This window comes from Phodopus roborovskii, unplaced genomic scaffold (genome assembly GCF_943737965.1).
Source record: "Phodopus roborovskii unplaced genomic scaffold, PHOROB, whole genome shotgun sequence".
Taxonomy (NCBI): Eukaryota; Metazoa; Chordata; class Mammalia; order Rodentia; family Cricetidae; genus Phodopus; species Phodopus roborovskii.
The window spans coordinates 15,645,235-15,668,052 of NW_026126636.1; the positions used below are offsets into that span (position 1 = coordinate 15,645,235).

The 22,818-nt window shown below is 47.8% G+C and overlaps 3 protein-coding genes across 3 annotated transcripts in view; 2 read left to right on the forward strand and 1 right to left on the reverse strand.

The window, feature by feature from the left end:
* The window catches only part of LOC127238518 (leukocyte immunoglobulin-like receptor subfamily B member 3), a 39,178-nt gene extending 24,248 nt beyond the window's left edge, over nt 1–14,930 (forward strand). The window contains exons 15-22 of the mRNA XM_051207131.1: nt 10,579–10,875; nt 11,110–11,436; nt 12,651–12,767; nt 13,000–13,075; nt 13,153–13,190; nt 13,601–13,653; nt 14,416–14,562; nt 14,639–14,930. Of these exons, the coding sequence (XP_051063088.1) occupies nt 10,579–10,875; nt 11,110–11,436; nt 12,651–12,767; nt 13,000–13,075; nt 13,153–13,190; nt 13,601–13,653; nt 14,416–14,562; nt 14,639–14,818 (1,235 nt within the window). The 3' untranslated portion in view covers nt 14,819–14,930. The remainder of the gene's footprint in view (nt 1–10,578; nt 10,876–11,109; nt 11,437–12,650; nt 12,768–12,999; nt 13,076–13,152; nt 13,191–13,600; nt 13,654–14,415; nt 14,563–14,638) is intronic.
* LOC127238961 (leukocyte immunoglobulin-like receptor subfamily B member 3A) lies at nt 7,435–8,463 on the forward strand. The gene is made up of 4 exons (XM_051207752.1): nt 7,435–7,602; nt 7,765–7,800; nt 7,979–8,169; nt 8,402–8,463. Exons 1-4 carry the CDS (start codon nt 7,569–7,571, stop codon nt 8,447–8,449), a joined length of 309 nt encoding a protein of 102 aa, XP_051063709.1. The 5' UTR covers nt 7,435–7,568; the 3' UTR covers nt 8,450–8,463.
* Nucleotides 14,931–19,495: 4,565 nt separating the features above from the next.
* On the reverse strand, nt 19,496–22,028 carry Rps9 (ribosomal protein S9). Its single transcript, XM_051207751.1, has 4 exons — nt 21,870–22,028; nt 21,591–21,713; nt 20,359–20,545; nt 19,496–19,741 (listed from the first exon to the last, which is right to left on the reverse strand). The coding sequence occupies exons 1-4, from the start codon at nt 21,964–21,966 to the stop codon at nt 19,564–19,566; spliced, it is 585 nt and encodes a 194-aa protein (XP_051063708.1). The 5' UTR covers nt 21,967–22,028; the 3' UTR covers nt 19,496–19,563.
* Nucleotides 22,029–22,818: the final 790 nt, after the last annotated feature.

The window sequence follows — 22,818 nt, forward strand, 5'->3', positions numbered from 1 at the left end:
AGAGCAATGTAACATCATGGGTGTGAGGTGGGGAGTTTTGCATGAAATTGATGTGTTTTTCATTTCATTCCCTACTGCCTAATTTTCATAAATGCAGAAGAAGTTGGCACGCTTATCAATAACCCCAGAATCATCTTTCTAAGATCACTTATCATTTATCATAATTCATAATGTTTGCATAGATAATCATATTGTCTTAAAACAATAATAGCTTATTATTTCATTCTATCTCATTTTTCCCTATACTGGACATTTTCTTTTACTTTTTTTCTGTTTATGTATTAGCTAAGTGTTCAAGTACAAAGTTGAAGATGTGTGAAGAGAGAAGGGTCTTTTACCTTCTTCCAGATTTAATGCAAAATTTCTGCTTTCTCACCATTCAATATGATGCTAATATTGGTGTTTCAGTACATGAACGGATTGTTACTCTGGAGACCCTCTGTTCCTAATTTCCTATGACTGTCTGTGATGAATGGCTGTGGGACATTAACAAATGCTAACTCATCAAAAATTATCTGCATTATGTATATTTTTATTGTAACCTTGTTTTCTATCATCAGTACCACATTATTTTGAATGTTGAATGGGATTTACATGATTGAATAAATTCTACTTTTTAAGGATGTGTTATTTTCATTTTATAAGTTCTCATGCCTAACAGCAGGATAAGGTCTAAAGAATAACGATAATCTCACACATTACATAGCAACTAGGGAATTTTCTCCCCTGATCTTAACCGCTGAGTGTATTAAGGCAGGATCTGCAGTGTCTGGTACAGATATAAAAGGAAGAGAGGGAAAACACATTGTGATGGTTTGGAAGCAGTGAGTGGAGAAGGGGGCTTTCTGTTACAGAAATGAAGAAGTCAGAGGAATGAGGGAATCACCAGTTACAAACCATGAACCCAGGCAAGGAGGGAGTCAGATCCCCAGTGAGTCAACTAGGGCTTGCATAACTCTTTCTAAACTTCTCTGTCAGTATCTGTGATAGCCATGGTTGAAAATCCAATCAATCTCAAGAGTGAAGAGTTTTACTCAGTTTCTGTGTTGTTCCATTTTAAATCTGATACTAACTTCAAACATTTTCAACACGAGCTGTTTCTGTCACTGTCCCTGGGACATTGCACAGCCCAAGGGCATGCAGTGAAGACTCAAACATCTGTCTATACTCGTGATCCATCCACGTTCTCCAGCACTCAAAGACCCTGTTCCTAATACAACCATTCCTCTATACACTATAGCCCTTCTTCTACCATTCTACCCTGGCTCCTAGGTGGATACAAAGTAGAAAAAAATAAATCTTGGGTTTTTCACCTCAAAGCTATTTGACAAGAACATCTTAGTCTAAATTTAACTTATTTTCAAAGCTTTGTTTTGGCTTTGAGGAACTCCAAAACCTGCCAGTACATCTGGCAACATTGAGATTAAAGAATTTAGACTAGCTGAGCTACTGGGACTCAACTGTTTTCCTAATCATTACCAGTCTATATAGCCCCGCAATAGAAACTCATGTGTCCTAACTACGTCATACTTCCTTTTTAATTGCTATCACCAAAACTCTGAACTAACATATTTATAATCAATTAGACACTGCAGCTTAGGAAGAAATCATCTTCATAATAATCCACAGGTAAAAGTGCCCAGTAGAAAGGGAAATTCCCATGAGATAAGCACACAACACCAGAGCCAGTAGGGATCTCCCCATATGAAGTCACACCGTGCCAGAACCCACAAGAAGATGGCAGCAGCAAACATGTAAAGGCACAGCAGAAGCAAAAGACATCCTGGAGTCTGTGGTCTCAGGCCTCGAATCTCAAAATTCACCCATCGGAGACTTGTCTCCTGCTTGACTGACACTTTGAACTTCGATTGCCACCAGCTGATCCTCTGATGTGACTACAGGCAATGGCTCCCTTCATTGCATCAGGGTCAGGATTATATAAAGAAATGTTTGACACCCTTTGTCCTGCTGGCCTACTGCTCCAGGTGAGCACTGGGCCAGAATGTGTGTACAACAACCCCCCATCTCCCTGAAACTTCCTGTGTCTGCACTGAGCAAACCGGTCCCCCTATCCATGAGGGACCACCTTGAGGCCGCATTTCCTTGATCTTTGGATGCCATCACCTTCGGTGCTCTGCCAGAGGTGACTCTGGGATTAGTTCAGGCCAAATCCCCCCCCACATCCTTCCCTGGGGACTCCCTGGGTTAGCTCCACATCTTGCACCCTCCTGTATCCTGGCCTTGGATAGTAAGTCCTGGTACTCTGTTCCATACACCACCCAGAGCCTGCCTTTCCCTCAACCTTTGTCCGGCTGGCCTGCTGCTCTAGGTGAGCATTGGGCCAGAGTGCAGGTCCAACCCCCCCCCACCTCCCTGGAACTTCTTGGGTCTGCTCTGAGCACACCTGGCCCAATTCTTGGATCTCATTGCCTGCCCTCTGACAGAAGAGAGACCTCCAAGAGAGCTTAGATCATCCAGAGTTGCAGAAATAGAACTCCTGACCCACCTATACTCACGGGGAGATCAGGGCAGAGAGAGAGAGAGGGAGAGAGAGAGGGAGGGAGAGAGAGAGAGAGAGAGAGATTCCACCTGCAACCACTGGAACAGCGATGGGAAGACGGCAATACAGGAAAACTCACCCAGTAATAGAAAGACCAGTATGACACCAACAGAATCAAGGGACTCTCCAACAACTAGACCTGAACACACCAAAGCAGATGAAGCAGAAGAGAACAACTTAAAAAAGTAACCTTCTTTTGTGAGGGGAATATGGGAGTCCATGGATGCCAATATGTAATTTACACAGACAATCTGCCAAATCCTAGCAACAAGGCTGAATTCTCATTCTCAAAAATAGACCAGTGTAGACAGGCCTGATGGTCTACATAGAACCAAACAGAGCCCTACTCATGTCATCATGGACCCTGGTGGAAAATTTCCCCCATCTAGGGATAGATTTAAAATCCTGAACTAGGATGTATCCTTGGTGTACGAAAGGACTTTGAGAGCACATTCCCCTAGGAAGAAGGCTCACTTAGCCTGCACACATGAGGGAGGGCCTGGACCCTACCCCAAATGACTGATTCTAATGACCCCTCCTGGGAGGCCTCGCCCTGTCTGTGGAGTGGTTGGGAAATGGGATGGAAGGTGGGGTAGGGAAGCGGGGGATGGGAGGATGGGAGGATAAGAGGGAGAGGGAACTGGGATCAATGTGTAAAATAAGAAAAAGTAAACTTGAAGAACCCTGAACTGAATAGATCAAGAAATACATCCTGGAGTGGGGATGAAATGATAGACCTCTTCAATTCAAGGTTAGGTTAAATATGCAAACCTTCAAACCAGTGAGTATGCCTGTGTGTGTGTGTGTGTGTGTGTGTGTGTGTGTGTGTGTGTGTTTGTGTGTGTGTGTGTGCATCTGTGGTGGTGTGTAGGTATGTGGGCTTCAATCACAGGGGAATATATGAAGGGAAATAGGTTTCCTCAAATTCAAAGGGAAAAGGAATTTAATCAAAAGACAATGATCAAGATCTGAGCATACTTCAAAAACTTTAGAAAACCACCCTCTCACTCACTACCAAAACCTGGAAAACACTTGATAACAGTGTGTCTGTAGAGGGAGTCACACAAAGAGCCTACACTCAAATCCACCCATGATAGAGATGCCCTTCTGTATATATGTTTCTGTTATTGGCTGATACATAAAACGTTGTTTGACCAATAGAGGAAAGAAAATAGGCAGTCCTAGGAGACTAGAATTCTGGGAAAGGTAGGCAGAGAGATACCTCAAGGGACACCATGTAGCCAAGGAAGGAGTAACAGGTCTAGGCCCTTCTCTGGTAAGACAGGACCATGTGGATATACTTACATTAATAGAAATGGGTTAATAATTAAGTCAGGGCTAGCCTGTATGTAGGCCTCACCATCGACTGACAGTTTAATAATTAACAGAAGTCTTTGTGTGCTTATTTGGGGCTAAGGCAGTGGCAGGACAGGATGGGACAAGACCCTCCACCTACCCAGCCGCTTACACTGAGGTGGATTTGGACAGACTCCACTTCATCCCACCATGAGTTGAACTGTTTCTCAAAGTCCACAGGAGTCGTCCTCAGCTGGGAAAACGCCAGTGGACGTTAAACACAGGTTTAAAGGACTAGACCAGCAGAGTCTATCTGGCTCTGTGGTCAGCCATTGTGGTGCCTGTAGAGTGCCATGGGTGGAGGCCAAGGGGCATCTAACCCATCTATGTTGGGGTCACTGATGATACGTCAGGTGTGACCGTCAGTCCCCTGAGGCAACTTCATCACTTGCAGCTCACCCAACCATGTCAAATGTAGGTGTTCAGATCCATGGAAAAAGCAGGGTCGTTCCAGGATGAGTTTTGGCTTTTGCAACAACAAGGGAACCAGCCTCGAGTGAACTGACTGACTTTTGCTTCACAAGGGTCGCTTTATTTTTGTACAATGTACACCTTAGCAAGTCAGTTTCTCATGCTAAATCCTCTCATCCAAGTCTCCCCCAAGAAGACAAAGGCCAAAGCAGCTCTCAGTCACAGGATCTCTCCGTTTTCTGAGTCCTCCAACAACCACGTTTTGCATAGGTTTGAACCTTTCAGAAAGAATTAAGACAAGATATACACACTTCAAATAGAGGGTCTCCAACCCAGCATAAAAGGTAGCAATGACAAAAGGTGGCTCAAAGCGCAGGTGCTGACGCTCCTGAGTACAAGACAGCTGAAGTGTTCTTTGCTAACTTATGCTACACAACCAAGAGGAAGGAAGCACGTGCTCTCACTGACAATGATGCCTGTGGGATGTAGGTGTGAGTGAGTTCAGGGCAATCAGGGCAACCCTGACTGGTTCAAACAGAAGCAAACATCCATAACTTAACACTGAGCTGAATTAGAACCCAGATGCAGATGGAGAGGACAAGATCAGGCTACAGAAACACATAGAGGCTGCTGACCTGAACAAGGAGGAGCTAATGGGCCCCCAGACTGATAGCTGGGAAGCCAGCATGGGACTGACTCAGACCCCCTGACTAAGGGTCTCAGCCAGAAGGACTGAGCAGTCTAAGGGACCTCAGACAGTGGAGCCAGGATGTATTCCTGGTGCACAAAAGGACCTTGGGAACACATCCCCCATGGAGGAATAACTGCCTCAATCTAGAGACAGGAGAGAAGTCCTAGTCCCTACTTCAAATGACCTGACAGATCTACAGGAGCCCACCTGGATGGCATTGCACTACATATGGAGGGGGGGATGGAAGGGGAGGGTGGTCAGGGTGCATGTGAGAGGGAGAGAGAGAAAGAGGGAGGGAAGGAAGGAGGGAAGGAGGGAGGGAGGGAGGGAGGGAGGGAGGGAGGAAGGGAGAAGGAACTGGGATCGACATGTAAAATTTAAAGAAAAAAATAAATTTAAAAAAAGAAGGGGCCGTTGATTTTAACAGCTAGCAGGTCACAAAAGGAATCAATAAAATCAAATAAAATCAGATGAGTGAGGAGGGAACGAGTAAGAGAGGCTGAGAGACGAGTATGACATGAACCGTCAAAATGTAACACATGTTGATAGGACATTTTCAAACTTTGAAAAATTAATGTTAATCCAAGCGCTTGGTAAGCAGAGAGTTCCAGCCCAACCTGCTCTTCATAACCAGCTCTGGGAGAGGCAAAGCTCCACTGAGAAAGCCTGTCTAAAATCAGCAACAGTAATAATACCATAAGTTAAGTATTAAAAAAAAAAGAAAGAAAGGATGAAATAAATTTAAGGTAAAATCAGAAACTGAACATTGCAGGAGACAGTGGATGTGTCTCAAGGGTGGATGGAGTGTGTGCTCAGAATCCTCCATGCCCTGCCATCATTCCCTGGCTCCAAAAGTGAAGAGAAACAGACGATTTTTACTGAAATCTCTCTCTCTCTCTCTCTTCCACTAGGTGGTGGAACAGATACAAAGATGGAGATGTTTGACAAGTTCCCTGAAGGGCAAGACCATGCCCATGGAGGCCCAGTGCAGTGACTCCATGGACAATGTCAAGACCAAGACACAAGACGATGAAGGCATCCCAAAGGTTCCAACACTGGCTGGCATTTACTGAGGGCACATAGAGGATGGCTAAGTGCTGGCCAACAGCAAAGGCCGGAAAGATTCCCACCTTGAACTTGGCACTGACCTGTACGGTGGCATCACAGAGCCATCCCTTTGCCAGTCTCTCCAGAAGGACAAGTATGACAAAGACATGCTTGCTGCCCACAAGTGCAACTCACACCCATACCTATGCACAGTCAACCACCTTAAGAAGGAGACTGGCCACACCAACAAACTGTACCCCAAGAAAATCAAAAAGGCTGCTAACTTTCGAGGCCCAGGACCACTGAGACCCATGCAATTGTTTTGTTTGTTTGTTTTCCTCCCTGAACAAAAGAGCTAAGGAAAGTGGTGACACTAAGACTGGGCTAGTGACATGGACCAGTGTATAACTGCTGTTGCCAACCTTCAGCCATGACTCTAACCAAGTTATGTAAGGAGGTAACTGCCTTCGGTATTTCTCCTTTGACCTCCATGTGTGTACTGTGACATGTGTGAATGTACACATACAAGAAAAAATATGATTGTAATTTATTATTACTACATAAGTGTACTTTAAAGAAATAACTGAAATTAAATAAATAAGTGTAATTTAAAGTTGTATTGGAATGTATACATATCAAAAGGGAACAAACAACCAGTAAAAGTAGTGCATAAGTGCTTTGTTTGTCCTTTAAAGATGTAGTCATCTGGTGTGCTTGTAAGCCTGAACTCATTACAAATGGTTGTGAGGAACTTTGTGGTTGCTGGGAATTGAACTCAGGACCTCTGGAAGAGCAGCCAGTGCTCTTAACCTCTGAGCCATCTCCCCAGCCCCTAGTGCAGACTTGTCACCCAGCACTTGAGACTATGAGGAAGTGAATTACATTTTCTTACATGCAGATATACACAATGGGATCCTTCAGAGAAACCTGCAAACATTTTGAATATCATGGAAGATTTCACGTAAAAAATGTGAAAAGAAACTGAGCTGTGGTGGCCCACACCTTTAACTCCAGAACTCAGGAGGCAGATGCAGGTGGATCTCTAGGTGAATTAGAGGCCAGCCTGGTCTACAACAGCGAGTTCCAGAACAACTTCCATAGCAATACAGAGAAACCCTGTTTCAAAACAAGACAAAAAGAATGTGAAGAGAAATACAACAAGCCCATGTGAAAATGTGCACTCCTTATGTGTAATATTCATTCATGTCTGCTACCATCTGGTTCTGACAAAGATGAGGACAGATGAGATAGACACTGATGGGATTTTGGAAAGGACATCTATTAAATATTGTAGCAGTCTCCTGCCTGACCTAGTCACAGATTTGGGGAAGTCAGAGCCTGGTGGCAGAGGAGGTCAGTTCCCCTTCCTGTGGGGCTGCTGAAGTACAACCACATCACAGGGAAGGCTCTGCCTCCAGAGGCCACACCCTATGTCTCCTGCCCCTTCAGACAGACTCTGTACTCTGTCCATAGGCACAGTTGCAGCCTCCAGGAGGAGATGCCATGACCTTCACCTTCACAGCCCTGCTCTGTCTGGGTGAGATGTGGGGATGGGGAGGGGATATGGAATCTGGGATTGACGCTGTCCCACAGCCCAGCACTGGTCAGTAGAGAAACCCCAGGGTCTCAGGAGGTTCTGCAGAGTTCAGGACCTTCACAAGCTTCAGGGACAAACCTCTCACAGGGATCTCTCTTCCAGGACTGGCTCTGGGCCTTGGGACACCAGTGCTGGCAGGTGAGTGAGGGTCTGCAGATGTCCTGACATCACTTGTCATCATTCCTGGAGCCGTTCTGGGCAGTGAGGATGGAAGCCACACATGTGTGCTGCTGCCTCTGGGGTGTGGGAGTGTTCAGATCGGGAGCTGCAATCTGAGTATGGATGTCCTGGGTTCTACCTGATCCTTTCCTTGCAGGATCTCTCCATAAGCCTGTCCTAAGAGTACAGCCAGACTCCGTAGTCCCTGAGAAGACGGCAGTGACCTTCTTGTGTGAGGGGACTAATAGAGCCATACAGTACTTCCTGTATACCGATGGGGACACACATTTAACACAGAGAAAGGCTACACTGAATGCTAAGAACAAGGCTGAGTTTGTGATCTCAAAAGTAAGCCAGAATGACGCAGGGCGATACCAATGTTGCTCTCAGATCAGTGAGGGAAGGGCAGAGTGCAGTGACTCCCTGGTGTTGGCAGTGACAGGTGAGAGGACTCACAGGGTCCACAGCCTCAGGGTGGACCACAGGGAAGCGGGACTGTACACAGGGGTGACTGCTCTCACAACCCTGGAGGACAATGGGGCCTGTGAGGACATTTAACTCACTCCTTCTCCACTCCTAGGGGCCTACAGTAAACCGTTCCTGTTGGGCCAGCCCAGCCCTGTGGTGACTGATGGAGGGGAAGTCACCCTCCAGTGTGCCTCAAGTCAACATTACAAATTTGTTCTGACTAAGGAAGGACCACAGAAGCACTCATGGACTCTGAGTTCACAGTATAACCACTATACTGGGCAGTACTACGCCCTTCACTCTGTGGGCCCTGTGACCTCCAGCCAAAGGTGGACATACAGATGCTACAGCTTTGACAGTTACAGGCCAATGGTGTGGTCAGAACCTAGTGAGCCCCTGGAGCTCCTGTTCTCAGGTGAGGAACCCCAGCCTTTCCTTGAATGATGCTAAAATGGCAAAGATGCTGAGGGATCCTTGGTGTGTGCTGTGTGAGGATCCAGGGCTCCTGAGCCCATAGACACAGATAGTGGGAGACAGAGGGACACAAGACTCAGAATCCAAGGCAAAGAGTGGCAGCAAAGCCCAGGAGGTCCAGGACGAGGAGGAGTCTTTCCGGAGCCCCCCATTAATCTAGATCAGCTTAAGTAGCATCAAAAAGAGCTCAGGGCGTTGCACAGAAAAGACAGAGGAAGGGTTGGAGAAGCCTGAGCACTCAGACACCAGGAGAACACGGCCCACAGGATCAACTAAGCAGGGATCACAAGGGCTCAGAGACTGAAGCCACAATCAAGGCACATGCATGGATCTTCCCTGAGCCCTCTGCACACACGATGTGCTGGTTTGTCCTGGGATCTTTTGTTTGTTTGCTTGGTTGGTTGATTTTGTTTTTTAAAGGTTTACTATGTGTCCCTGTCTGCCCTGGAAATCACTCTGTAGACCAGGCTGGTCTGTAACTCACAGGGATCTGCCTCCATTTGCCTCCTGAGTGCTAGGATTAAAGGCATGTGCCACCACTGCCTTACTCATAACTATAGGAGACTGTAGGTCTCTGACTGCAGAGGGGATCTTTCTCCTCCTACCGGGTTGCCTTCTCTGGCCTTAATAGGGTGTTGTCAGTCTCACTGCATGTTATTCTGTCTGTTCCCTTAATATCACTGGGAACCCCACGCTTTTCTGAAAGGAAGCAGGAGCAGTGTATCTGGGGGAGAGGGGAGGTTTGCAGACTGCGGTCAGGGTGCATAGTTTGACAGAAAAATAACTTAAATAGTAAAAAAGTGCTGTCTGCAAGTGTAACTGATTCTTTGCCACTTTGACACAGACCCACCTCCTTCTCTATTTCCTGGCAGGGTCCCTCCACAAACCCACCCTCAGGGCTGAGCCAGGCCCTGTCATCGCCTCAGGAAGATCCATGAACATCTCCTGTCAGGGGGACCCTGGATGCAGAAATGTGTTTTCTGCATAAAGAGGGTACACAGACCACAAACGAGCTTGGGAACAAGTACACACGCTCCATTCCTTCTGTGGCACAGCAACATGCAGGACAGTATCGCTGTTACTGTTACAGCTCAGCTGGCTGGTCAGAGCGCAGTGACACCCTGGAACTGGTGGTGACAGGTGAGGGGACAGTCGAAGTCTCAGCCCCAGGCCCTGCTCTCAGATGTATTCCCTTCTCCCAGCCTAGGCCTGCACAGCACTGTGACTGTGCAATCCCATGTAACTGGCTGCTCCTTCTGTCCTAGGAATGTACAGTGATAACCCCTTCCTGACAGCACTGCCCAGCCCTGTGGTGACCTCAGGAGGAAACATGACTCTGCAGTGCGTCTCAGGAAATGGATATGACAAGTTCGTTCTCACCAAGGAAGATGAGAAATTCTCCAGCTCCCTGGACTCACAATACATATACAAGAAGGGGAACCACCAAGCCACATTCTCTGTGGGCTCTGTGACCCCAGTCCACAGCGGGACATTCCGATGTTATGGTTACTTAAAGGACACCCCACAGTTGTGGTCAGTACCCAGTGACGCCCTGAAAATACACATCTCAGGTGAGTCAGCCACATCATTGGCCAAGTTTTCTTGACAACCTAAACCCAATGCCACAGTTCTACCTCTCTGTGGAGTTGTAGGTAGAGAATGAGTAAATGGAGAGCCTGTGCACTGAGCCAGAGCCTGACACCTTGGGAGAGGAAGTGACATGTTCAGGAAGGTTAAGGGGGCAGATAGGTGTTTGAAAAAGAAAAGAAAAAAAAAATCAGCTCATTAATCACTAGCCTGTCACTTTCCCTCCAGGCCTGTCCAAGAAGCCCTCCCTGCAGACTCAGCAAGGCCACATCCTGGACCCTGGAAAGAGCCTCACCCTGCAGTGTTGCTCAGACATCAACTATGACAGATTTGCTCTGTACAAGGTGGGTGGAACAGACTTCACCCAGCATCATGGCCAGAGGACCCAGGCTGGCCTCTCAGTGGCAAACTTCACACTGGGCTCTGTGAGCAGAACTACCGGTGGCCAGTACAGATGCTATGGTGCACACAACCTCTCCTCTGAGTGGTCAGCCTCCAGTGACCCCCTGGAAATCATGATCACAGGTGAGGAACTAAATAGATTCAGCCTATTGCCTAAGTGCTGCATCAGCTCACTTGGGAGACCTAAGAGCTGATGGCTGGGATGAGGGACTGGGATCTGACAAGAACAGATGCAGAGACGGGAGCAGGAATGAGGGTAAGACAGAGATAACAGAGTCTCAGATGTTCAGAGCTAACACTTGTGAAACCTCAGATCATAACACTGAATGCAGCCTCTCGTTGTCTCTGTCTATTTAGGAGAGATTCCTGCATCTCCTTCCCTCTCAGTGAAGCCAAACTCCACAGTACAGTCTGGAGACAACGTGACCCTGCTGTGTCAGTCAACATACACAGTGGACACTTTCATTCTGTCCAAGGAGGGAGCAGCACACCAACCCCAGCGAATGAAATCAAAGTCCCAAGATCGGGGGTCCCAGGCTGAATTCTCCATGAGTGCTGTGACCTCTGCCCTCTCAGGCACCTACAGGTGCTATGGTTCTCAAGACTCATCTCCCTACCTGCTGTCACATGCCAGTGCCCCTGTGGAGCTCTCTGTCTCAGGAGAGGTGACCCTGAACTCTACAGGTAATTTGAACTCCAAACTCTAGAAGAGCCCTTGGATGGATGGTGTGTGACTAAAAGGACAACAGGAAGGGTTAGTCACAAGGCAACTTCCCTAGTAGAGAACTGGATGCCAACATGGTCCCTCAAGTAATGCCCACTCCATCCTCCATTGCAGTCTAGGTTTGGGGTAGAGCGCACGAGAGTCTTGGGGAGGTTACAGGGCAGATGTAACAGACAGCAGAGTCCAGCAGAGTCAGGTCCCTGGTTAGCGTCTACTCATCACCCTGCTTGTTCTGTGTGCTGGGACATATTAGAGCCTCCTGCCCACCACACTCAAGGCCCTTGACACAGCTGCTAAGTATCAGTCCCCTCAGTGGAGGGAATGGTGTCCATGCCCAGGCTGCCTCACTTGAGCCCACCAGTGCCCTCAGTTCTCTCTCACTTAGCTTGTGAGAGTGGGAGGCAAACAGAGAACCCAAAAGAGAACCCAGAAGCCCAGGACTGACAGGTCGGCATACAGAAGATGGTGTCCAGAGAGGCATCCTTTAGATCAGTGTGGAGGATGGGCAGGTGGGTGTGGTGGAGAGCAGGGATCCCAGACTCTCACCTCCCCATCAGCCTCTAAGGTCCTAAGAACAGGCCTCTCACCTGCATTGAGTCAGGCTATCCCAGAAGGCTATGTAACCATCCTGTTGGATGTGGTACCCGCATGGACCATAGCCAGTTATGGGCTTGATACAGCTACTTCTGGATATGCTGACTTGGACACATCCTTCCCATTCTGGGCTGGCAGCTGTTTCTCTGAGTATGAAGGGGAGAGGCCTAGCCCACATGTGTCAATTTCTTCAGTGAAGGCCTTGGATGGATCCTACTAACAGAGGAGGGCTGCAGAACCTGAGTCCTCAGCAGGTCTGTCCCACCATGGTAGTGATGTGTACAAGGGTGTGGCACAGGACCATGGCAGGGCATTACTGCTGCCTCATTCCAGCTCATGAGGCTCAGCCCAGGTGGAGAGAAAGGAGGTGGAAGTCAGAGTCCCTGGGTTCAACTCCCAGCTCTGCCACTTCCACTCAGGTCATCTGTGGGGATAGAAAAAGAGACAACTCCATGTTGCATGGTTGTGAGGATGGGAGATGATGAGTGCAAAGACCAGCGTGGGTCCATCACCCAGTAGGTGCTTAGGAAAGCGTCAAGAGTCCCTACTCATGGTACTCATGGTGTCACCTGTACCTCAGGCCTGGAAAGGTACCTGAAGGCTCTGATCGGAGTCTCTGTGGCCTTCCTCCTGTTCCTCTTCATCCTCATCTTCCTCCTCCTCCGACGAAAGCATCAGGGAAAGTTCAGGAAGGATGGTGAGTCTGGTGTGGGTGACCGAGGTCTCAGGTGGTGATGGGTTCTAGAAGCACTTGCAGATCTCAGATGAGAAAGTCATGGTCTCAGAACCTGTGCGATGTCAGTGCCTCTATGAGCTTGGCCATGTCCTGGGATGTCTGCTCACTCATCCCTGTTGTAAAGGTCCCTCCCTCCCCTCCTTCCCCCGCACATGCCTGGGGAGCCCCCAGCTGAGACTCCTTTCTTTTGCAGCCCAGAAAGAGACAGAACTGCAACTTCCTGCAGGAGCTATAGAGCCAGTAATCAGACACAGAGGCCGCCAGAAGAGGTAACTCATGACCAGGGGCCTAGACCCCACCTTCCTGACACAACTCACTGCCCCCTGATGTCTCCTTGTCTTTCCAGATCCAACCCAGCTGCTGCCACCCAGGAAGAAAGTCTTTGTGAGATAAAGGGGTCCTGGGGGCAGAGCCTGAGGTCTCTGCACTGCAGGGGTGGTGAAGGGGTTGTGGTGGTGGGGTCTGAGGTCTCTGCACTGCAGGGGTAAAGGGGTCCTGGGGGTGGAGCCTGAGGTCTCTGCACTGCAGGGGTGGTGAAGGGGTCCTGGGGGTGGAGCCTGAGGTCTCTGCACTGCAGGGGTGGTGAAGGGGTCCTGGGGGTGGAGCTTGAGGTCTCTGCACTGCAGGGGTGGTGAAGGGGTTGTGAGGTCTGCTGTTTGGGTCTGAACGTCACACTATGAACACATGGATATCACCACACTCCCTGCTTCTCTGTCCCCACTTGGACGAGGCAGGAAACTAAATGTCTGAGACATTGCTAGACTGGTCAGGAGATACTCTTTTTCTGCTGACAGACGCTTCAGTGGTGGACATGAAACCGCAGGATGGTGTTGAGGTGCACAGTTCGGTGAGGTCCCTGTCCGTGTTTGCTGTTCTAAGAACTAGGGTGGGGTTACTCCAGGCGGCCTTCTTTGTTCTCCCTTGCCTGGCCCTCAACATCCACAGCTGACCACTCCCTTCTGCATCGACCTGCCTCCTGTGTGCTGTCCTCACTCTGTCCTGGGATCTGGGGTCTCATCGCTGCTGTCCACTTTCTGACTCCTTGGCATCTGTCTGGTTGTCATCTGAGGGGGCAGCCCAGATGGAGAAGCCCGCAGAAACATCTAGGGGACCAGCAAATGCAGGCAGCAACTGAAGGAACTTGGGCTGAAACATGTGTGGTTTCGTTCTGTATTTTATTTTGTATGTGGGGGCTTGAGGGTTGCCTGCAAGTGGTCTCTGCACCACACGCCTGCATGATGCTCCCAGAGGCCTGAAGAGAATGTCAGACACCCTGGAACTAGAGTTACAGATGAAAGAAGGTGGCCGTGTGGGTTCTGGGAACCAAACCTGGGTCCTCTGCAATTGCAGTAAGTGCTCTTAACTACAGAGCCATCTTTTCAGACCCCAGAAATGTGTTTTCAGGAAGATGGACTCTGTGGGTACAGCCAAGACAGCAAGTCTTAGAGTTTCAGGACAAGAGGCCAGAACTATAGGAAAGAAGCCCAGGGAGAGCCCATCAGGGACACTGTCATCTAAGCTTGTCACTCTGGCCGTGCTGTGGAAAATTCCCCAAAGTCACAGAGGAACAGGGTGACATTATCTGAACCTCACCACTTGCCTGCTACAGAGGCCACCTGAGGAAGACACCCAGGGAGAGACATATGCCCAGGTGAAAGACCCCAGCCTCAGGAGGGCAGACGCTTCGGCCGTGTCTAGAGAAGACCCAGAAACAAAAGATGAACAAGCAGAAGAGGACAGAGAGACACACACTCAGGTTGGTCCTGTACTCCCTGGGCCTACAGCATCCCACAAAACAAGCATTACCTTCCTCTCATTCTTTCCCACTCCAGGCTGCTGAATCTGAAGAGCCCCAGGATGTGGTCTATGCCCAGCTGTGCAGCAGGTCACTCAGACAGGGAACCCCTGCACCTCCTCCCTCCCAGGCTGGAGAAGCCACAGAGGAGCCCAGTGTGTATGCTGCTCTGGCCGTGGCTCGACCAGGTCCTGTTCCCAATAACAAAGAACAATGACCCTCTGCCATGAGGCCTACAGAGACCTCCGAAGGATTCTGTGAACTTTTGGGAACCTGGCTGCATTTTAACTAACATCATATACTTGGAAATAAAGCACATTTCTCAATAATCAAGTGAGGTAAGAAATTATAAAGAAGGGAATGGCTTTACACTGAGTACTAAATTTAAAGACATCGCTCATCAAAGCCATGAAATGAGAAAATTTTCAGGGATGGTGGCACAGATCCAGAATCCCAACCCATGTGAGTCTGAGGCAGGAGAATTGCCTTTGTTTTGTGGCCATCTTGGGATACCTAGTGAACTTCATGCCAGTCTGGGCTACAGAGTAAGACTCATTTCACACACTAACCACCAAAGGCCAGGGTGAAGGTTCACATCTGAAATCCTTGTACTTTGAAGGCTAGGACAGGTGGATCAAGAAGATGAGGCCATCTTCACCTGCACGGCCTAGGAGTAAGAGGCCATGGAACAAACACAGGTGACAGGGTTTTAAAATAAACAAACAGGCCAGGCATGGTGGTGCGTGCCTTCCATCACAGCACTTACAGGTAGAGACAGGCAGATCTCTGGAGCCAGCTGAGCTAATAGTGAGTTCCAAGACAGCCAAGGCTACATAGAGAAACCTTGTCTGAAGAATAAATAAACTAGGGACAGTGACATGGCTTAGTCAGTAAAGGTACTCATCACCAAGCCTGATACCCTAAGTTCTATCAGCAGCAATAGAGGAAGGATAAAACTCCCACAAATTGTTTTCTGACCACCTAGATCCTTGGTGTCCTACCTACACCCAAGAAGTAAATAAAACAATTTTAAAGATAAACTAATAATTAGAAATGAAAGTTGGTTGTAGTGCTGTATACCCATAATACCAAAAGGGTTGGCCTCCAACTTGGGGTCCTTCTGCCTTGATTCCTGTCATTTAAAACCATATATTCACTTTATTTTCTTAAAAGTTTGTTGTCTTTCTTTTTAATGTGTATGTATGTGTGTGTCTGTGTGACTTTATGCCATGTCTATACAGATGCCCATGTAGGCTACAGTGGACACTGAAGCTAGAGTTATAGGTATTTATGAGCTACATACTGTGGCTGCTGGCAACTGAACTCGGGTCCATAGCAGTGCATGCCCTTAACCACAGACCCACCTCTTCAGCCTCCTACATTTGTTCAAAATGTAATAACAGCAGAACACTATCAACGATTTTATACCAACATGTACATAAAATGGACAAATCCCTTGATGTCAATGAAAGTTATTTTGTTAATAAATACAAAATCTGGGAGGGGAAATTGTGTTCGGTATGTAAAACAAATGAAAACATGTTATTTAAAGGAAAGAAAAAATTAAATACAAAATCTGAGTGATCTCCCACACACTGAACACACTGGCACTAGGAAAGTTCCCCTTTGGAAATTCTATTCCTGGATGGTGGTGATTTTTTTTTTTTTTTTCAAATGTTTTTACATTTGAAATAAAGACATTGTGAAACTAGAGAAAGAGGAAATAACTCAATATAGTTTGTCAAACCAGGAATTATTAACAAAACCTGACAAAGAATATCTAGGAAGAAAGTTCTTTCTCATCAACTTAGATGTGATCTGTTTTTTAAAAAAAATTAATGAACCAACAACCAGGCACCCTCATGAGACTGCTCTAGACTCTGCATATATATACTACATTTGTGTAACTTGGTCTTCTTGGGGGACTTCTAACAGTGGGACCAGGGGCTTTCTAGGACTCTGTTGACTGCTTTCGGGACCCACTCCTCCTCCTGGATTGCCTCATCCAGCCCTGACAGAAGAGGCGGTGCCTGCTCTCCCTGCATCTTGATAGTCCTTGGGAGGCCCTCCATTTTTTGAAGAGAATCAGAGGAGGAGGAGTGGATGGGGCAGGGAACTGAGAGGATAGGAGGGAGAAGCTTTGGGGTGTAAATACAAAACAAATAAAAAACACAAATAAAGTAAAAATACAAAAATAAGGTTCAGTAAACTTTAAGGACATCACAACTAAACTACACTGTTAGTTTGGCTTGGTTCTTTTTTTTTTTTAATATCATTTGTTTCTGTAATACTGGTTTTAAAGACAGGGAGTAGCTTAAAATTTAACAATTGCTGGATCTACCTGGTGACACAGTCCTGATACCACAGTTACTTTCAGAGGCTGGTTGATGCAGGACAATATAAAATGCAAAATCCACTTTAGCTGCAGAGTGAGTTCAACGCCATTCTGGACATTCTGGATGTGAGATCACATCCCAAAACAAAAGGTACAAATAAGGGCTGGAGATGTAGCTCAGTCGTACAGCACTTGCCTGGCAAGGACTGTACACTGGTAGGTTTCTCGGTCCTTTTGCTATCTTTCATTGTTTGATGTACAGCAGACATGATGTACACAGCTGGCGTCATATTTGCTATTTAATCGCTGCTGAGCTTGAATTTAAGATTTATAATTTGAAATTGGGTATATTGGTACTACCACCATCGCTGTTTAGAATTCATTTCCACATATATATATATATGGCTCCATTTGTATCTTTAGCCTCATTGTGTAGTTCCGACAGACCTGAATTGCATATGCCACTGTCCTCAAAGTCAATGGACTTCAGAATGTTGGGTTGAGAGATATCCACAACTATATCCAGTTTAATATTTTCTAGTTCTGTGAAAAAAAATCATTGGAGCTTTCATGGGGACTTCCCTGAGTCTCTACATCATTCTGGTTCATATAGCATCTTCACACCGCTGACACATGAACAGAGAAAACCCATGTTCTGTTGCATCCAGTTTCATGTGTTGTGCATGTGAATGATGTATGCATGTTTGAACATGTGAGTATATGGAGTCTCAGGTCAATGCTGGATGACAAAATCAATGGATCTCCATCTTTTTAGAGGGAAGGTGCAGGGATATAAGATCCAAGATTTCTCATTAAACCCAGAATCCATGAAATTGGGTAGGCTGGGTGGCCATTGAGCTCCAGGGATCTCCCTGTCTCTACCATTCCAGTACTGCAATTTTTGAGAACTTCACACAAAATACTTTTAACATGTTCTTCCCTGACCTCCCCCCTGCAAGCACTGAGCTTTTTTTTTTTTAAATGGGTAACTGGGGAACAGGTTCACATGCTTGCACAGTAACTTTTTGCAGACTGTGTCATCTTTAACTTTTTTCAGTTCAACATTTATGGTAGGTCTTCAACCTCCATGGTTAGGTTTGAGAGGCTTAATTGGCAAATTTTTAATTTCACACTAAGCTATTACGATTGGACTCTCTTGGAATTCTAAATGGGGATGGAAGATCATCTCACCAGCTCTCTAGGGAGGCTCCAGTGTAGGGTGCAGGCAGAATTCCAAATTCCTATTACATTACTGAAATCAGATCCAAGAATAAGAACCTGTTGACAACTACCCACACTCAAGTCCTGACTCCCACCACTGCTCATGCCTACCCCACTGCCACCCACTCTAGAGAAGCTGTGTAGAGGTAAAAAGAATGGGAGTGGACAGGGGATATAAGTGGTTTCTGGTGTTAAGGATGGGAGGAGTCTCATACTGATTATTCTTGGTCAAGTCTGGTTGCTTCTGGTCTGCAAATGTATGCTGGGGAACTTTTGTTCCAGGTCCTTACTTCTGGTGACTAGTTACTTCCACACCCTGTCTTGTACCATGGGGCCAGATATTCAGATGGCTCAAGAGCACCTTTTGGCCTTCTCCCTCTCACTAACCTGTGTGAAACCAACTCCTTGACAATGAGCGCCAACACTATGGCAGCTCCCACCAACCACCCTAGCACTGGTTTCTGCTCAAAGCACTAAAAGCCTGTACTTTGTAGCCCCAGATGTCTTCCTAATACTACAAACTCTTCCACCAGTTTTTCTGTATCATAAGCATTATACATAAATTGTTCCTTCGCAGATACTCCACTATGGTACTAAAGTAGAAAAAAGTAAACCTAAGAACAATCTCCTACAGAAAAACCCCAAGCCCTCAAACTTACCTCCACCCCACATTACTATATTTCCAGGCCACTGGCTGTTATCTATTCATCAGTAATGTGCTCTGATCAGCTCGCTACCTTGAAGGCCCTCAGCAGAATCCAGAGATCCTAAGACTGTGGCCAGTGAATTCTCAGCTCATCTAAGACTGTGGCCAGTGACTTCTCAGCTCATCTGGCTAGAAGCCACTTAATGAGAAGAGCCTGTTTCTTACTGCAACCTAACCCATTAGGGATGGCATTGTTATCTGTGACTTCAGGATAGTGAAGGCATTGCATTGCCTTCAGACTCTTGGCAGGCTATAAAGTCTCACACTGAAGCTGGCCACTTAACTGGCCTGAGAATCCTTTCTCAAGGGCTGAAAACAGCCACAAAGCAGCTGTCTTTGACAGTTGCTTTTTAATTTCAAAGGGGGGGCCTTATTTCCTCAGAGATCAAACCACATCCTATCTGACTCAAGCTTCCCAGAAGACAAAACTAATTTCCTGCTTACCAAAACCGCATCTTGAGAAACAACTTACAAAACAAGCCCAGTAAACAATAACAACCACACCAAGCGCAATTAACACAAAGCATCTGGTCCATCAAGCTTCTCCTCTCCTGGGACAAGTTGTGCAGGAAGCTGGTCTACAGGGACCTTTCCACTACAGTCTGCTCAAAGCAGAGAGGCACACCAATAAACCAAGTGTTAATTCTGTTTTATTACTCAATTAGAAACCTAGACAACTCCAGTCCAGGGAGGCATTAACTTAATCCTCTTCCTCATCATCACCAGCTCCAGCACCACCCTGGCCCTTCTTGGCATTCTTCCTCTTCACTCGGCCTGGGCGTCCACCACCGTAAGGAGAACGGAGGGAGAAATCAATGTGCTTCTGGGAGTCCAGGCGGACAATGAAGGATGGGATGTTCACCACCTGCTTGCGGACCCTGAACGGGAAGAACAGGTTAAAGAGCCAAGATTGAACCATTGGCTGATGGGCACTCCTGATCACACAGACCCAGACGTCTTCCGGGTAAACCACACACATGCTTTATCAGGAGTACTAAGCCTCTCAAACCACCTCAGACAAGAGCACATCTCTGTTCAAAGATGTTGAAGAATCTGAGCCTATACCCTGTGCAGAGCTCACAAGTTACATTTACTCCATCTAGTCTTTGCACCAGTCACTTCAGCCAGGTTATCAACTGGCAAATTAGCAAACAGGAATAAAGCACCAATAAATAACATCGACTCAATCCTCTCCCTCCAAGGAAGGGGACACCAAGAGCTATTACCTGTCCAGCTGCTTGTATGCCTGGCAGAGAACTTCGCAAGGTGTACGGCTTGAGCCGCAGTGACGCTTGCGCTGGGCTATGGGGAGACAAGGCTGTGCCCAATTCCCCCACATAAGCTTTCACTCTCTGAACCCTCAGGGTAAGCCCAGATTTGTCAGCTCCAAAGGCTACACAGAAGATAGGGACGCAGCAACTTAGCAAAGGAAACCAACAATGCAGGCAGGGAAAATAAAGTAAGGCTCGAATCACAGGCCGGGGGTATAGCTTACCTGATGTGACGCTGGCGGATGAGCACACGTGCGTGATGGATAGATTTAGCCAGGCCCAGCTTAAAGACCTGGGTCTGCAGCCGCCTCTCCAGGAAATCCTCAATCTTCAGGCCCAGGATATAATCCAGCTTCATCTTGCCCTCATCCAGCACCCCAATTCGAACAAGTCTCCTCAGGAGAGCATTGCCTGGGGATGGGAAGAGTGTAACCCAAATTCGGCCTGATCTCAGCCCCAGCAAGGCAGGTCATACTACAGCTTTCACCCATGTTATCAAGTACAGGAATAAGCACCAGCAATGTGCCTTCCTTTCTTCTAAGAGCTCCTGGTTTTGACACTAACATGGCCACTGGATCCCCCTTTCCACAACAGGCATTAAACCACTGGTTTACAGCTTTTCATTCAACCTTCATCACTATGATGACAACATAACTTTTATTTTGAGCTTAAGATAACAGGCTGCTTTCACAAGAATCACAGTACTTGGGGAAACTATGGCAGTTATCAAAAAGCTAATTAATCTAGACTACACAGCACCATGCCAACATATATAAAAATGCACATCTAATCTCCCAGAAAGCTAATCTGTGAAGGCCCCAGAAACCCTAAGCTTAAAAAAATCCAACCAAAGAAAAACATGCACCATTTTATTCCAGCATCCTAAAATAGACTCAAATTCTGATGTTCTATAAAATTCAGTATTAAGACAGAAACTCAAGTGCACACTGATAAATCTAAGACAAAAAGGGCACATCCTACCATTAAACTGTCATTTGGCCTCCATTTGACCAAAGCTGACCAAGAACTCCTTGTGGCACAAACCGGCATTAAAGCGTTAGGTTTTTAATCGAACAGCAACCAAGAGACGAGACCTTTCTTGGCAGTGACTACCACATGGGAAAGTCTACATCTGTCTCCAGGCAGTGCCGACTCCAAACTCCAGGCTTTTTCCCCCTGGGAGGTTGCCTTGACAATTTTCACTTCTGCTCAAGAAAGTTCATTCTCATATACCCGCAGCTCCCACTCTGCAACGGCCAACTCCAGAGCGTCAATCAATCTGCTTCTGAAAATTGCCCTAAGCAAACCCAACAAACACTCCCCTGGAAGACTCCAGGCCGGACCGACCCACATCTGAGCCGGAGATCAATCTTCACCAACCACTCCCCACCAGCCTCTTATCTCCCAGGAACACAACGCACGTGGCCTAGTAAAAACTCAGCATCCCCACACAAACCTTCAAAAAGACGCCGCGGGTCCTTTTCGTCCAGCGTCAGCAGCTCGCGGGCGGCCTTGCGGATCTTGGCCAGGGTAAATTTGACCCTCCACACCTCACGTTTGTTCCGGAGCCCATATTCTCCTGCACATGGGTGGGTGGGGAGAAGGCGACTTCAGAACACAAGCCTCAGCGGCGATGGCGCCCAGGGCGAGCACGTGCGTGGGAAGAGCGACCCCACAACTACCTAACTCATCCCCGACCCCCACCCACACCCCAGCCCCAAACCTGGCCACTCACCGATCAGCTTCAGCTCCTGATCGAGACGCGACTTCTCGAAGGGTCTCCGTGGGGTCACATAGGTTTTGCGACAAACCCAGCTCCTAGCGACCGGCATGCTGGCGTCTCAGGGCCCGCCGCGCCTGCGCAAAAGGGTCGGGTTTTCTTGGGGGGGGGAAATCGTCGTGGCGCATGCGCAGAAGCCCGCCTAGCACACGTACCGCGCGGCTGGGCTCTCAGGAGATTTGGGACCGACTGAGGCCGTGCCGCCACGGTGCTGTGCTAGAAAACGCCCAAACACCTCCCTCCCGCCCCTCCTCCCTCGCGTGCACGGCTCCGCTAAGCCTCACGCCGTTAGCCGGCCCGCCAAAGCCAGGCGGAACGCACCAGCGGCGGAGAGCACCTACCGACTCAACCTAACGCCAGGGACAGAGAGAGGCGCGGCCGCCGGCTCCGGGCCTTATAGCGGCGTCGCCTGGCCGTGACGTCACCGCGCACGGCTCGCGGCGCCGCCAATCAGAAGCGGGAGAGCGATAGAGAGGAGACGATGGGCTAGAGCGGCGCCGCGCTGGGCGCACTTGCCCACGCCGGTGCTCAGGCGGCCGGAGGGCCCAGGTGACGTTCTTGTTTAGATCCCAGGATGAACGCACACCGCCGCTGCTAGGGCAGAGACACAGAGTAACTGCAGTTGCCATTTTTTTTGCTGCTTTAACACAGACCCTTGAGGAAAGCTTACAGGAAATCCAGGGCAGACCCACCACCACTGTCTCAGTCTTCTGTCTCGGCTTTACAAATGCTACTACCTAGCATTTTAGGTCTGGGCTTGTAATATTGAAATATGCATGCTGTGCCTGTTCGGTTTTTGTCAGCTTGACACACACCTAGAGCAAATCTGGAAGGAGTAACTCTTAGGTAAGAAAATGCCCCCCATCACCTTGGCCTGTGTCTCCTGTTGTGTTTATTGTTTTTG

Bases quoted from the DNA above. Each gene is read 5' to 3' on its own strand.
- LOC127238961 (XM_051207752.1), top strand. From the start codon at position 7,569: ATGACCTTCACCTTCACAGCCCTGCTCTGTCTGG. The intron at 7,603-7,764 runs GTGAGATGTGGG...TCTCTCTTCCAG, and splicing joins CACAGCCCTGCTCTGTCTGG to GACTGGCTCTGGGCCTTGGG. The intron at 7,801-7,978 runs GTGAGTGAGGGT...CTTTCCTTGCAG, and splicing joins TGGGACACCAGTGCTGGCAG to GATCTCTCCATAAGCCTGTC.
- Rps9 (XM_051207751.1), bottom strand. From the start codon at position 21,966: ATGCCGGTCGCTAGGAGCTGGGTTTGTCGCAAAACCTATGTGACCCCA. The intron at 20,546-21,590 runs GTTTGTGTGGGG...TCCCATCCCCAG, and splicing joins CCCGCGGCGTCTTTTTGAAG to GCAATGCTCTCCTGAGGAGA. The intron at 19,742-20,358 runs GTAAGCTATACC...CTTCCCGTTCAG, and splicing joins ATCCGCCAGCGTCACATCAG to GGTCCGCAAGCAGGTGGTGA.